The sequence below is a fragment of the Coregonus clupeaformis genome, unplaced genomic scaffold (genome assembly GCF_020615455.1).
Source record: "Coregonus clupeaformis isolate EN_2021a unplaced genomic scaffold, ASM2061545v1 scaf1338, whole genome shotgun sequence".
NCBI classification, from domain to species: Eukaryota; Metazoa; Chordata; class Actinopteri; order Salmoniformes; family Salmonidae; genus Coregonus; species Coregonus clupeaformis.
The window spans coordinates 38,118-55,087 of NW_025534792.1; the positions used below are offsets into that span (position 1 = coordinate 38,118).

Below are 16,970 nucleotides of genomic sequence, written 5' to 3' on the forward strand. Positions count from 1 at the left end.
TATTTCGTGTTGCAACAGAGAGGGAACTGAAGGGGAGCTAGATACACTATGTCATGCTGCAACAGAGAGGGAAGTGAAGCTAGAGACATTGTGTCATGCTGCAACAGAGAGGGAACTGAAGGGAAGCTAGAGACACTATGTCATGCTGCAACAGAGAGGGAACTGAAGGGAAGCTAGAGACACTATGTCATGCTGCAACAGAGAGGGAACTGAAGGGAAGCAAGAGACACTATGTCATGCTGCAACAGAGAGGGAACTGAAGGGAAGCTAGAGACACTATGTCATGTGTCACAAACCGGCTCAAGTTCGTAACAAAAGGGAGACACGTGGAGACAAGGAATACTCAAAGTATATATTTATTAACTAAAGTAAACTAAATCAAATAACAATGGTGTGTGTAATCAGTAGTGTAAGTGAGTGTTTGCATGCATAAATGTAATATGGAAAAGTGTTGAGAGGTGCCAAAGCAACAACCAAAAAGGCCACAAAAATACCACAACCAAAGTCAAAGTATCTGCCTGGAGAGAGTCTCCTCAATGAATGTGGAAGAGGTCCATTTATGCTGGGACACACCCGGCCCAGGTGTTTCCCATGTAGCTAACGACCCTCCCAACTCCGCCCACCGGCATCCTAATAAGGAAACAAGAGCAAAGAGAGAATACGGCAGACAGAGTGGGAGGGTTGTCACACACCCCCCCATAAGACCGGGGACCAACAAGGACCCCGGACCAACGTACCAGCCCCTGCGTCCCAAACCGACAAATTGTACATGTTCACACCTCCACTTGCCCCAACCATCATCCTCCTCTCCAGACCTCAGCAACCTTTACACAGGAAGCAACCTTGAAGAGGAAAGAAGAACACAAGACTAGGAGGGGACAAACAGGAAAGATAGAACATGACAAAATCAAACAATGGTCGGTCACATCAATATTCAGGAACAGGGCGCACGAGAGAGCGCATCAGCAATCACGTTATCAGTCCCCCGGATATGCCGCACATCTAGATGGAAGGATTGTGAAAATAAACACCATCTCATTATCCTCTGATTAGGACACCTCATGGACCTCAAAAAGGTGAGAGGGTTATGGTCGGTGTAGACCACAATAGGTACTACTCCCGACCCGACATACACTTCAAAGTGTTGTAGCGCCCATATGAGTGCTAATGCTTCTTTTTCAATGACTGAATAGTTCAACTGATAATGGTAAAACTTTTTGGAAAATAAACTAACAGGCCTCTCAACCCCAGCCACATCTGCTTGCAGCAAAACTGCACCTGCCCCCACATGACTAGCATCCACCTGCAAGGTAAATGACAAATCCACACGAGGAGCAGACAGTACCGGAGTTGAGGTAAGCAACCTCTTTGAATCTTTGAAAGCCTGTTGACAACGAGAAGACCATACGTAAACAACCTTAGCTTTCAGCAAATCTGTCAAGGGAGCGACCACAGTAGAGAAGTTCCTACAAAAACCACGATAATACCCAATCATTCCCAAGAAACGCATCAGTTCCTTTTTAGTAGTTGGTAGTGGAAAAGCATCAATAGCTACCACTTTAGCCCGAACAGGACGCACTTCACCCTGCCCAACCACCTTTCCAAGGTAGGTAACAGTCGCCTGAGCAAACTCACATTTAGCCAAATTTATCGTGAGGCGACCCGCAGCCAGACGTCCGAACAAGGCTTGAATACAGGACAGATGTTCCTCCCAAGTATCTGCATATATCACTACATCGTCCAGATAAACAGCGCACCTGGCCAGACCAGAGACAACCCTGTTCACAAGTCGCTGAAAAGTGGCAGGCGCATTACGCAGTCCGAAACTCATAACCGAATACGAGTACAGACCAAAAGGTGTAATAAAGGCAGAGATTTCACGTGCCCTACTCGTCAGTGGCACCTGCCAATAGCCCTTTAACAGGTCAAATTTGCTCACAAACTTAGCTGCGCCGACTTGATCAACGCAGTCCTCCATCCGAGGAAGAGGAAATGAATCCGGCTTAGTGACATCGTTTACCTTACGGTAGTCCGTACAAAATCTGTTTGTTCCATCCGATTTACTGACCAAGATACAGGGAGAAGCCCAACTGGAGAAAGAAGGCTCTGCTATTTTACTCTCCAGCATGTACCTGACCTCAGCATCCAGACAACGCAGTTTCTCTGAAGAAACTCTATAGAACCGTTGACGAATGGGGTCAGCATCTCCAATGTCAATATCACATTCTATTAAGTTTGTACGTGTAGGTGTATCAGAAAACAACCCTGGAAATCTCCGAATCAAACCAACCCTCTCTTTCCGCCCATCAACAGGTAGATGAGTAAGAAGGCTATCTAAAATCTCCAGTGTCTCTGAAGTGTTCAATCTACCCTGCAGTATGCAATCGTCGGGTCCAAAAACATCTTCCTGCTCCTGCACAGACCTAGCATGACCAGAACCCAGGGAATAAACAGTATCATCCAAAAGAACAGCCTTACCGTCCTCTGTAGACCCCCCCCCCCTGTTCAGTCTCAGAGGAACGTGCATAATAGGGTTTTAACAAATTTACATGGCACAGTTGGTGTGCTTTCCTCCGTTCTGGAGTGGCAACTAGATAATTTTGCTCAGTGTACTGGCGCACCACTGTATATGGACCTTGAAACTTGGCTTGAAAAGGAGAACCAACAATTGGCAGCAGAGCCAGAACCTGATCACCTGGACTAAAGTGATGAGGCTCAGCTCACCGATCATATATGCTCTTCATCCTGTCCTGTGAAGATGATAGCTTCTCTTTAGCCATTTCACCAGCGGCATACAAGCGTCGCCGAAAATCACACACATATGATAACAGGGACTGAGGAGGCTCAGGAGACTTCCAGTCATCCTGGAGAACAGATAAAAGCCCACGCACCCTATGTCCAAACACTAGGTCATTTGGGCTAAAACCTGTGCTCTCCTGTGAAACCTCCCTAGCAGCTAACAGTAACCAAGGCAACCCCTCCTCCCAATCCTTATCCATCTCAGTACAATAAGCTCTCAACAAAGACTTAAGTGTTTGATGGAAACGTTCCAGTGCTCCTTGACTTTGGGCATGATAGGCGCTAGACAAGTTGTGTTTAATATGGAGTTGTTGGAGAACCTGACCAAAGAGATAAGAGGTGAAATTAGATCCTTGATCACTTTGAATGACCTTAGGGATTCCAAACAGTGAGAGAAACTGAGTCAAAGCTTTTAACACAGACTTAGTCGTGATAGACAGGAGAGGATAGGCAGCAGGAAACCTAGTGGTCTGACACATCACAGTCAACAAATAATTACTACCCTTTCTAGAACGAGGCAGAGGACCAACACAGTCAATAATCAGATACTCAAAAGGTACAGGAATACAGGAATAGGGAACAGTGGTACCGGCTTAATAGCTTGATTAGGTTTACCAGTTAATTGACAGGTGTGACAAATTTTGATGAAATCAGAAACATCCCTCTTTAATCTTGGCCAAAAGAAATGTCGTAATATGCGATTGTAGGTTTTTCTCACACCCATATGCCCAGCAACGTCGTTGTGAGAAGTTGTCAGCACCAACTCACAAAGCTTAACTGGTACCACAACCTGACTAATCGCCTCCCCCAGAAAACAACTACCATGAGACATCCACTTTCTCATCAGGACCTCCTCTTGGAGAAAGTAGCCCTGTGCGACATCTCCCAACTGTTCCACAGGCACAATTTGGTCCCGCAACTCTTCTAATGTAGGGTCAGTCCGTTGCACCTCGATTAAATCAGAGCGGGATACAGATAACGGGATAACAGGGAAAACAGTAACAGACTTCTTTGTGTTATTCTCGTTAGCCAGTTCCGTGACCAAGTCGTCATGGATCATAGAACGCGTCACTGCACATGCAGAGAACACCTCTGGGAAATTCTGCGCACTCTCATCAGGAATCCCTACAATTGAAGGAAACCACTAAAGATGGAAACAAGATAGGCCACACACGCTCCCCAGCCAAGTTATTTCCAAGGATCACGCCAATACCCTCAATAGGCAATGAAGGACGCACCCCCACAACAACCTCACCTTTCACCAGTCCACAATCCAACATCAGTTTATGCAATGGAACTGACAGAGTGTTCAAACCTATTCCCCTAATTAGAACACTATTCCCCGAATCAGTCTCCGCAGAGAAGGGTAACACAGATTCTAACACAAATGATTCAGAGGCACCTGTGTCTCTTAGGATCTTTACTGGCACTAGGTTCTTACTTCCTAACATAGACACAAAACCCTCCGTAACGAAAGGTAAATAGTCGGGATCAATATAGCCTTTCACATGGCTCTGGGCATGAGACAATGCGTCAGGAGTGAACTGATTTGGAACAGGCGCTGCTAACGCTGTAGGCCTCGATTTACCATAAGCACCTGTACTGAATTTACCCCTAGACCTAAGAATCGGACATTCATTTTTCCAATGACCTAATTCTTGACAGTAGTGACACTCTTGACCAAAGTCAGTTTTACCACGGGTATCAGGCTCAACCCTAGTTGAATGAAACTCTGCCCGGGAACCGAAGTATCTCGGCGAGCGAGGCCCAAATCTCTGCGAACGCCCCCACTCACTCCGAATACGGGGTTCTGCAAAAACATTTTTGTGAGTCAACACATATTCATCTGCCAAAACCGCAGCTTCAGCGACAGTCTTTATTTTTCGTTCGTTAATGTACGTCGCTATACGATCAGGGATTGTGTCCTTAAATTGTTCTAACATAATCAGATCACACAGCCCTTGGAAAGTCATAACTGCAGAGGCGGAACACCAGCGATTAAACTGTGAAGATAATATTCGCGCAAACTCAACATGAGTCTGCTGATCATCCCTTTTTAAAGTTCTAAATCGTTGGCGGTAAGCCTCAGGGACCAATTCGTAACTCTGTAACACAGCCGTTTTAACCTTATCATAACTAACACTGTCGGCTACACTAAGAGCTGAATATGCTTCTTACGCTTTACCAGTCAGCACACACTGCAAAATCAAAGTGCGATCAGAATCAGGCCAACTCCTAGCATTAGCAACACGCTCAAACAACGAAAAGAATGTCTCCGGGTCCTTTTCATTAAACTGGGGCAATAACCGTAAATTCCCAACAATATCAAATGTGTCTGGATTACGACCAAAAGAGGAACGACCCCTAGGTAACTCTGGATCACATTCCCAGAGCAAACTCTCCCCTGAGAGCTTTCCTTCCCTAACCAACTCTAGTCGCTCTTGTTGCAGCTTGATTTTAGCACGCTCCATATCCTGTTTAAATTCCAATTCCCTTTCATATTTTACACGATCATGCTCCATTTTAGCTTGTTCATGCTCCATTTTAGCTTGTTCATGCTCCATTTTAGCTTGTTCATGCTCCATTTTAGCTTGTTCATGCTCCATTTTAGCTTTTTGTCCATTTTGTCCATGCTCTAGCTGTAACAGAAGCAGTTCTTTCTGCTGTTCAAAAAGAAGACTACTATGACTAACCGATGGAGCGGTCATTGTAACATATCGGGGAGACAAAGTGTCCTCAGCAGAGGCTGCCCCAGTGGTAACATCCAGAATACCACTCTCCATCAAATTGGCCTTCAATATTAACCTAATAGAATTTTTTTGACGTTTATCACTAATTTTCAACCTTTTAGTGTTCAGCAACCTTCAACAGCTGTTCTTTAGTACATAATTCTAACAGTTCTTCTGATGGAAAGTGAATGAACTCGTCTACATTAGACGCCATAATCAGGAAAAAAATAATACATATATACATACATATATATATCATAATAATCTCGCTCAACCCCTCTGCTGAGCACACCAGACACAAGAGAAATGACAATCACACCGAGCACCACAGAAGAGAGATGGGATATGGAGCTTCCCCAAAACCTACAATAACTCAACCCTAGTCTTCGTGCAGATTCGCGGTGGGTAATTACGCACTGTAGCCCGCTGGCAAGGAATTAAACCCCCCAGCACGCTGGTAGATTCCCCCAAGCCACGGATGTGCCCCCGAGACAACTGCTCAGTCCACAGACACCACACAAAAATAACAAACATTTAACCATGCCCAACGTATCCCAAAACAAAACACGTCACTAAGCCTATCAGGGGAAAAGCTATAGCTCCAGGTAGCAAATGTCACTACCATACCCAATCTCCCACTGAGGTACACAGCCGATTGTACTCACCTCCGACCGATGTCCCAACAGCGAGTAGAGCAAGAGTTTCCAGGCTGGGCAGGGCCTGGAAACTAACCAATGTACTCTCTCCAACGCAGTACACAACCCAAAGGCAACCAATACTGGGCCTATCAAACTCAAAACAAACTAACAAAATGTACAAAGAAAGACCCTACAGAATTGGACATTAACTCCACGTTCTCCCAAACACAACCAGTTCAAGATCCCGGACGAACCCCCACTTGTCACAAACTGGCTCAAGTTCGTAACAAAAGGGAGACACGTGGAGACAAGGAATACTCAAAGTATATATTTATTAACTAAAGTAAACTAAATCAAATAACAATGGTGTGTGTAATCAGTAATCAGTAGTGTAAGTGAGTGTTTGCATGCATAAATGTAATATGGAAAAGTGTTGAGGTGCCAAAGCAACAACCAAAAAGGCCACAAAAAAATACCACAACCAAAGTCAAAGTATCTGCCTGAAGAGAGTCTCCTCAATGAATGTGGAAGAGGTCCATTTATGCTGGGACACACCCGGCCCAGGTGTTTCCCATGTAGCTGACGACCCTCCCAACTCCGCCCACCGGCATCCTAATAAGGAAACAAGAGCAAAGAGAGAATACGGCAGACAGAGTGGGAGGGTCGTCACACATGCTGCAACAGAGAGTGAACTGAGGGGAAGCTAGAGACACTATGTCATGTTGCAACATAGAGGGAACTGAGGGGAAGCTAGAGACACTGTGTCATGCTGCAACAGAGAGGGAACTGAGGGTAAGCTAGAGACACTATGTCATGCTGCAACAGAGAGGGAACTGAAGGGAAGCTAGAGACACTATGTCATGCTGCAACAGAGAGAAAACTGAGGGGAAGCTGGATACACTTTGTCATGCTGCAACAGAGAGGGAACTGAAGTGAGGTTAGAGACATAGTACACTATGTCCCTCAACTCTGGACCTCGAAGCCAGTTGCACTGCATTTTTTATTGTTGCCCTCTAATCAGAGACTGACTTAGACCTGAGACACCAGGTGTGTGCAATTAATTATCAAGTAGAACAGAAAAACAGCAGACTCTGGACCTCATAGGGTATGCGCTGAATAACCCCACTATGTCATGCTGCAACAGAGAGGGAACTGAGGGGGAGCTAGAGACACTATGTCATGTTGCAACAGAGAGGGAACTAAGGGGATGCTAGAGACACTATGTCGTGTTGCAACAGAGAGGGAACTGAAGGGGAGCTAGATACACTACAGTGGGGAAAAAAAGTATTTAGTCAACCACCAATTGTGCAAGTTCTCCCACTTAAAAAGATGAGAGAGGCCTGTAATTTTCATCATAGGTACACGTCAACTATGACAGACAAATTGAGGGAAAAAAAATCCAGAAAATCACATTGTAGGATTTTTAATGAATTTATTTGCAAAATGATGGTGGAAAAAAATTATTTGGTCACCTACAAACAAGCAAGATTTCTGGCTCTCACAGACCTATAACTTCTTCTTTAAGAAGCTCCTCTGTCCTTCACTCGTTACCTGTATTAATGGCACCTGTTTGAACTTGTTATCAGTATAAAAGACACCTGTCCACAACCTCAAACAGTCACACTCCAAACTCCACTATGGCCAAGACCAAAGAGCTGTCAAAGGACACCAGAAACAAAATTGTAGACCTGCACCAGGCTGGGAAGACTGAATCTGCAATAGGTAAGCAGCTTGGTTTGAAGAAATCAACTGTGGGAGCAATTATTAGGAAATGGAAGACATACAAGACCACTGATAATCTCCCTCGATCTGGGGCTCCACGCAAGATCTCACCCGGTGGGGTCAAAATGATCACAAGAACGGTGAGCAAAAAATCCCAGAACCACACGGGGGGACCTAGTGAATATCCTGCAGAGAGCTGGGACCAAAGTAACAAAGCCTACCATCAGTAACACACTACGCCGCCAGGGACTCAAATCCTGCAGTGCAAGACGTGTCCCCCTGCTTAAGCCAGTACATGTCCAGGCCCGTCTGAAGTTTGCTAGAGTGCATTTGGATGATCCAGAAGAGGATTGGGAGAATGTCATATGGTCAGATGAAACCAAAATAGAACTTTTTTGGTAAAAACTCAACTTCGTGGTTTGGAGGACAAAGAATGCTGAGTTGCATCCAAAGAACACCATACCTACTGTGAAGCATGGGGGTGGAAACATCATGCTTTGGGGGGCTGTTTTTTCTGCAAAGGGACCAGGACGACTGATCCGTGTAAAGGAAAAGAAATGAATGGGGCCATGTATCGTGAGATTTTGAGTGAAAACCTCCTTCCATCAGCAAGGGCATTGAAGATGAAACGTGGCTGGGTCTTTTCAGCATGACAATGATCCCAAACACACCGCCCGGGCAACGAAGGAGTGGCTCAGAAGAAGCATTTCAAGGTCCTGGAGTGGCCTAGCCAGTCTCAGATCTCAACCCCATAGAAAATCTTTGAAGGGAGTTGAAAGTCCGGTTGCCCAGCGACAGGCCCAAAACATCACTGCTCTAGAGGAGATCTGCATGGAGGAATGGGCCAAAATACCAGCAACAGTGTGTGAAAACCTTGTGAAGACTTACAGAAAACGTTTGACCTGTGTCATTGCCAACAAAGGATATATAACAAAGTATTGAGAAACTTTTGTTATTGACCAAATACTTATTTTCCACCATAATTTGCAAATACAATCATTAAAAATCCTACAATGTGATTTTCTGGATTTTTTTTTCTAATTTTGTCTGTCATAGTTGACGTGTACCTATGATGAAAATTACAGGCCTCTCTCATCTTTTTAAGTGGGAGAACTTGCACAATTGGTGGCTGACTAAATACTTTTTTTCCCCACTGTATATCATGCTGCAACAGAGAGGGAACTGAAGGGAAGCTAGAGACACTATGTCATGCTGCAACAGAGAGGGAACTGAGGGGAAGCTAGAGACACTATGTCATGCTGCAACATAGGGAACTGAGGGGAAGCTAGAGACACTATGTCATGCTGCAACAGAGAGGGAACTGAAGGGAAGCTAGAGACACTTTATCATGCTGCAACAGAGAGGGAAGTGAAGGGAAGCTAGAGACACGATGTCATGCTGCAACAGAGAGGGATCTGAATGGAAGCTAGATACACTATTTCATGCTGCAACAGAGAGGGAACTGAAGGGAAGCTAGAGACACTATGTCATGCTGCAACAGAGAGGGAACTGAGGGGAAGCTAGAGACACTATGTCATGCTGGAACTGAGGGGAAGCTAGAGACACTATGTCATCCTGCAACAGACAGGGAACTGAGGGGAAGCTAGAGACACTGTGTCAAGCTGCAATCATCAAACTCCTTTTCTATCTTTCCTCTCTTCTCTCATTATATTGATCAGTTACCTAGCTCCCCCTTCTACTATAGTGTGCAGCAGGATCATTCTATTACTCTCTCTCTCTCTCTCTCTCTCTCTCTCTCTCTCTCTCTCTCTCTCTGTCTCTCTCTCTCTCTCTCTGTCTCTCTCTCTCTCTCTCTCTCTCTCTCTCTCTCTCTCTCTCTCTCTCTCTGACAGCGTCATGTTTCTTACCCTTCTCTCTAAGTTATTTCTCTCCACACAACAAACAACAGTCTCTCTCTCATTCCTCTGCAGCCTGTAGTAACACTCCCAGCTAGCTGTCGTTCCTCCGTCTCATCAACCAAAAGGTAATGTTATTCTCTCCTTTTCTCTGTGGATTTACCTTCCCTTAGTGCTTTCACGCTCACACTCATTTCAATCTTCTGGATTTCCATTGTATTCCATCGCTATCTCATCTGGAAGTTTTTACTTGATTTATTATACATATTACACAGTGGTTGGTTGATTAATACGCATGCTATATATGAAGTTATGATGTTACAGTATTGATTGATGTGGTGATGATGTTACAGTAATGATTGCTGTGGTTATGATGTTAATGATTGCTGTGGTTATGATGTTACAGTAATGATTGATGTGGTTATGTTGTTACAGTAATTAATACTGTGGTTATGATGTTACAGTAATGATTGCTGTGGTTATGATGTTAATGATTGCTGTGGTTATGATGTTACAGTAATGATTGCTGTGGTTATGATATTAAAGTAATGATAGCTGTGGTTATGATGTTAATGATTGCTGTGGTTATGATGTTACAGTAACGATTGCTGTGGTTATGATGTTACAGTAATGATTGATGTGGTTATGATGTTACAGTAATGATTGCTGTGGTTGTGATGTTACAGTAATGATTGCTGTGGTTATGATGTTAATGATTGCTGAATGTATAAATGTATGCTACTGGAGTGTTTGGAGTTTGACAACAATTCCTGGCAGCAATAGATCAGAGTGTAGATGACGTTGGATAAAGTCTGACATGTTTTCTCTTTAGATGGAACCTGCAGCAAGTAGATGAGCCAGCCGGTTCAGCCTTCAGCCCAGAGAGAGAGCGAGAGATTCCAGTGTTTGTTGGTGTGGGTGTGCTATATGTGTGTATATGTGTGTGTGTCTGCTGAGAGAAGAGAAGACTGCCTTCCAGCGTGTGTGTGTGTGTGTCTGAGTGACAGTGTTTCTTTGCTTGAGCGGGTGAGTCAGTGTGCGAGATTCTTGCTCTGAATAGTAGGAGAACGGGAACTCGCTAGTGTGTGTTCATGTGAATGGAAGCATTAGCGTGTGTATGAGAGTGTGTTTTCCACAGTGTGTGTGTGTGTGTGTACTCCTCGCTGAGGAGTAGTCGGAGGGAAGCTCTCTCCCCCTGGTGGGTGTGTGTGGAGATGGTGTGTGCTGCCCTGTCCCCCCTTCTCCTGCTCCTAAGCTGTGGTGTTGGGGGATACCCCTTCAGACCCCCCATGGACCTGGATGTCACCCCCAGGATCACTGTAACTACCAGCGGTAAGCACGCGCACACACATACACACACACACACGATAGATACGTAGAGGGACAGGAGAAAACGATTGTTTTGGAAACCCTCTCCTCCCCATCCCAGAGAGAGAGAGAGAGAGAGAGAGAGAGAGAGAGAGAGAGAGAGAGAGAGAGAGAGAGAGAGAGAGAGAGAGAGAGAGAGAGAGAGAGAGAGAGAGAGAGAGAGAGAGAGAGAGAGAGAGAGAGAGAGAGAGAGAGAGAGAGAGAGAGAGAGAGAGAGAGAGAGAGAGAGACTCTCACACCTGTGTGTGTCATTGGAATGTGCCAGAGTGAAAACTAATCTGCTTGTGGTTTTATGCGACCACATCTGTAAGAGGCTGTTTGGTCAATGGTCCTCCCCTAGTCCCCTCCCCTCCTCCTCCTCTCCTCCCTTAGTCCCCTCTCCTCCTCCTCCTCCTCTTCTTCTCTATATCTAAATAAACTCTTTATCTCTCCTTCTTCTTTCTTGTCCACCTTCACATCATTGTACCTCCCGTCTCCTTTCCCGTCTCCTTTCTCAACTCCTTTCTCATCTCCTTTCTCATTCCTCTCATTTTTCCTCCATTACTTGCTTGCCGCACCAATCCCTTCTCCCTCTTAGACTCGTCTCCCTCTCTCTTTCTACCTTCAAGTCTTTATTCTCTCCTCCTTCTCTTTCTTAAGTCTGTATTTTATCCTTCCTTTTATCTGCACACTTTGACTAATCTCTTTCATCTAAGTGTTACCATGGCAACGCTCCAAACCCACCATGGGGTGGTTAAAATACACACCTAACCTGAAAGGTATACTCAGCAAAATGACCTTGCCACGAGCAGCACCGCAGATATTGAGATGAGCGAGATGCAAGACTTCTCTCTCACACAGTCACACACAGTATCTGTGCATGTGCACGGGTTCGCTTCACTTTGTTCACAGAGTGGTAGCCAAGGCACCAAAACAGCGGAGAAGTTGAGCCTCGCTCTTCAACCCTCTTAGTTGTTGCGGAAATTGACCCACTATGCTGTTTACTTTCTGTATCTACATCATAGCCTATCGCTGAGTCTGATTGATGCTTTGGGAGGTGGTGACATTCACTGTAAACAGTACGCAGTGAGGAAGATCCTGTGTAGCTCAGTTGGTAGAGCATGGTGCTTGCAATGCCAGGGTTGTGGGTTCGATCACTACTAATGAATAAAATGTGACATAAAAGACCAATAGAAAGAAAGGTTCAGGGAGAAGAGTGGAGAGGTGCAAGCAGGCCTAGGTGGGAGGAGAGAGATATGGGAGAGAGGGGGAGTAATATGATATAAATCACCCATAGCTTTCACTGGTCTAAAAACGTGTGTGAAGTTTAAGTTACATTCCTGTATCTCCAATACAAAGATGCTGGGAAAGAAGCCTTGCTCGTTAACCTTGTACACTGCTGATAAAGAGACCAGTGGGGAGAAGACGGGCTGAAACACACGGTTCTATACTTAATGTGCATCTGAAAACCATGTTCTGATCAGCTGAGGCCCTTCAAAATATTGATTCAGTAAATGAAGTCCTCAGGATCTCTCTCCTAAACACAAACACACTGTAATTAAAGGTAACAAACAGAATTGCTCATTAATGAGTTGAATAGCAGACACGGTATGTGAGAATCCAGTGTGTGTATTCCCAGTCAAGCTTAGCCGTAGCTAAGGGCCATGAATAGGACATGAATAATTCTCACCATGTACAGTCAGACTTTCAGGTCAATCCTGATATGGGATAAAACCCCAGCCTGAGGCGGAGTTGAACTCTAACCTTTAGTAACCCCTGACCCCCAGTGACCTCTGGATCCTCTCTCTCCCTCAAGGTGTGTGTGTGAAAGAACATTAGCCCTCTCAGAATGTGTGTGGGGGAGGGAGGGTGATGTTGTCGTTCCTCTTAGGTCCGTGTGTGTGTGTGTGTTCATGTGTTCGTCTATTTGTGTGTTGGGTGTGTGTATCCTGTCCTCTCACCTGTCGTAGGGAGTCACAACACTGGGATTACAGGCATTGTCTCTGCAACACACTCCCAATGACAGGCACATTTTGTATACTGTGGGTGTGTGAGTGTGGTGTGTGTGTGCGTGGGTGCACATGCATCAGTGTGTGTGAATGGCCTTGTCTTTCACAGTTCTGCTTACAGAGGACATCTCACATGATTCCAGGGGAGAGAATAGAATAGACTGGTTATACAATCACCCAGAAGGAATGTAATATGGGCACTGTCCTTTGTGTCTGATTAATGCTATTCACTGGGAAGTCAAAAAACATAAAGAAAGATGGGATTTCAAACCTAGTATAAGAAATGAAACACAAATGTACCAGTTAGGCTAGTCTGAAGCCGCAATAAGAAAGGAAATTCACATGAGCACCACAAGGCCTAACTTCACCCATGCTCTACCAAGGTTTTCCAGCAACCTTGTATAATACCTATAAAACATATAAGGGTTTCCCAGACAGAGAGCCTATTTCTAAACTAACAAACAGTAGAGGTTGTCCCTTGGAAGTGCTTCTTAGTTCAGGGAAATCGGCCCATAGAGAAGCACTTATTTTCCGGGGAAATTTGGCCCTTACAGAAGCACTTGTTTTCCAGGGAACTCAGCCCATAGAGAAGCACTTGTTAGTCCAGGGAAATTCTCCCATAGAGAAGCAGTTGTTAGTCCATGCAAATCGTCCCATAGAGAAGCACTTGTTAGTCCAGGGAAATCAGCCCATAGAGAAGCACTTCTTAGTCCAGGGAAATCGGCCCATAGAGAAGCACTTCTTAGTCCAGGGAAATCGGCCCATAGAGAAGCACTTCTTAGTCCAGGGAATTCGGCCCATAGAGAAGCACTTCTTAGTCCAGGGAAATCGGCCCATAGAGAAGCAGTTGTTAGTCCAGGGAAATCGGCCCATAGAGAAGCACTTCTTAGTCCAGGGAAATCGGCCCATAGAGAAGCAGTTGTTAGTCCAGGGAAATTGGCCCATAGAGAAGCAGTTGTTAGTCCAGGGAAATCGGCCCATAGAGAAGCATTTCTTAGTCCAGGGAAATCGGCCCATAGAGAAGCACTTCTTAGTCCAGGGAAATCGGCCCATAGAGAAGCACTTGTTAGTCCAGGGAAATCAGCCCATAGAGAAGCACTTCTTAGTCCAGGGAAATCGGCCCATAGAGAAGCAGTTGTTAGTCCAGGGAAATCGGCCCATAGAGAAGCAGTTGTTAGTCCAGGGAAATCGGCCCATAGAGAAGCAGTTGTTAGTCCAGGGAAATCGGCCCATAGAGAAGCACTTGTTAGTCCAGGGAAATCGGCCCATAGAGAAGCACTTGTTAGTCCAGGGAAATCGGCCCATAGAGAAGCACTTCTTAGTCCAGGGAAATCGGCCCATAGAGAAGCACTTCTTAGTCCAGGGAAAACGGCCCATAGAGAAGCAATTCTTAGTCCAGGGAAATCGGCCCATAGAGAAGCACTTGCTATTGTTCTTTGTAAAATATTTTTTATAAAAAAGGTGCTATCTAGAACCTAAAAGGGTTCTTTGGTTGTCCCTATAGGAGAACCCTTTGAAGAACCCTTTTTTGGTTCCAGGAAGAACCCTTTGGAGCTCTTTTTCTAAGAGTATACATTTATTGTTGATAATTATTTGTGAAGTGTGTGACTGCTCAGCCTTGGCCACAGATAAGTATCTTCTTAATAACAACTCAGAAGCTACTAGCTACTAGTACCTTCACAGAGGTGGAGAAATCAGTCATTTCTTGTCCACAAGTCTTCTCTCCAGGAATAAAGACCCATATTCGTAAAGCATCTCGGAGTAGGAATATTGATCTAGGATCAGATCCCCCTGTCCATGTGTTGTTATTCATTGTGATCTAAAAGGCTAAACTAATCCTAGATCAAATCAAATCTAAATATATTTTTCACATGCTTCATAAACAACAGTTGTAGACTAACAGTGAAATGCTTACTTACGGGCCCTTCCCAACAATGCAAAGATAAAAAAATTGAAAGAATAGACAAATAATAACACAAGGAATAAATCTACAATGAATAACGATAACTTGGCTATATACACACGGGGTACCAGTACCGAGTCGATGTGCAGGGGTACGAGGTAATTGAGGTAGATATCTACATATAGGAAGGGATAAAGTGACTAGGCAACAAGGATAGATAATAAACAGTAGCAGCAGCGAATGTGAAGAGTCAAAAGAGTTAGTGCAAAAAGGGTCAATCCAGATAGTCTGGGTAGCTATTGGTTAACTATTTAACTAACTATTTAGCAGTATTATGGCTTGGGAGTAGAAGCTATTCAGGGTCCTGTTGGTTCCAGACTTGGTGCATCGGTACCGCTTGCCGTGCAGTAGCAGAGAGAGAAGTTTAGGACTTGGGTGGCTGGAGTCTATTTAGGGCCTTCTTCTGACACCGCCTGGTATCAACACTACTCTATTACACTTGATACATACGGCTCCAGATCTTGTTCCGTTTCAATGTGAATTGGTTTTATGGGAGTGGGGGGCTGTGTGTAGTCCCTCTAGACAGACTGGTTGACTCCCACAATGTACCAATGTTCTAGCACACACGTCTGTACTTAGACGTCAGTTAGGCATAGAGGAGAGGGCGGAGTTGTGACATCAGGCTTTCTTACATAAACAGGCTTTCTCTAGCATAAACATCCCCCGGACACAAAATAGTAGCTAGCAAGATGGAGATCACGGAGGTTGTTTTTAATGAGTGCATTTCACAAGTGGCTAGTTTGCATCAACTGCCTTCACTAAAACCACTGCAAAGGTTTTTCCTGCACTTTGGTTTAGAATTGTGATGTTCTGGCATGTCTGCCTACAGGCTATGGTAAGAGTTTTTCATGAGCACACTCCCTGCCTGCATTTTAAGCTCCGCCTAGCCAAACCTGTGATTTGTTGGGAGAGTTGTCTGTCTGAAGAGGACCCTCCCCAAAAAATGGTCTCCCCTTTTCGAAGTTACCAAGACAGTCCGTCATGATCCCCAGACCCTAGTCACTACTGTTGCCTACACTCTTAGAAAAAAGGTGCTATCTAGAACCAAAAGGGTTCTTCGGCTGTCCCCATAGGAGAACCCTTTTGAATAACCCGTATTAGTTCCAGGTAGAACCCTTTTGGTTCCAGGTAGAACCCTTTTGGGTTCCATGTAGAATCCTTTCCACAGAGGATTCTACATGGAACCAACACAGGTTCTACTGAGGAACCAAAAAGGGTTCTCCTATGGGGACAGCCGCAGTGTGGGGTGGGGTTTCTGAGACTAAGCCCCGCCTTCACTGTCTTTATCATTGGATGAGTTGGTGCCTCTGCAAGGTTGTTTAAGGACTATCATCTCCTCCACCAGGCTAGATCGACATCATATTGTTCAATCTGTGTCTCCTCACTTTTTGTAGGCCTAGGCGATTGGTTGCATTCAAGACTATGTCGTTTTGAATGATCTCAGTTTGTCAGTCTTTAAAGCTGAAATCATTAATGGTGAAACTGCCATTTCTGTTTGTGATATTACAACAATAAATAAGTTACAGCAAACAACAAACACAGGGTTTTTTCCCCCTCAGACATCATTGCACGTGCGATAGAACAGCAGCATGTGTACTGCCATTTGCTTTACCCCAATGCACGACGCTCCCCCAGCGCTCCCCAACTCTGCTTCGTCAACAAGACAATACGAATAACAATGGCCGTGGGTTGTTTCCCCCTACCTCCGATTCCATCTTTAAAATGACAATTGCATGTAATGTGTTAATAAAAGGCCAACATTCTCCCGGACCTTCTTAAAAAATTTACCCCTGGGGCTGAGCCTCGAATGTGTGATCTTTTCAGAACTGTCTTTTTTGCCAACAGTCGTGAGTTAAATTAACTTATTAGGCTGCAAGGCCTCCCGATTGGCGCAGCGGTCTACAGAC

At 44.8% G+C, this 16,970-nt stretch overlaps 1 protein-coding gene across 1 annotated transcript in view; it reads left to right on the forward strand.

The window, feature by feature from the left end:
• The first annotated feature begins 9,788 nt into the window (after positions 1-9,788).
• The window catches only part of LOC121553234 (semaphorin-4G), a 57,048-nt gene continuing 49,866 nt past the window's right edge, over positions 9,789-16,970 (forward strand). Inside the window, exons 1-2 of the mRNA XM_041866264.2 lie at positions 9,789-9,872; positions 10,577-11,076. Coding sequence (XP_041722198.2) covers positions 10,959-11,076 — 118 coding nt within the window. The 5' untranslated portion in view covers positions 9,789-9,872; positions 10,577-10,958. The remainder of the gene's footprint in view (positions 9,873-10,576; positions 11,077-16,970) is intronic.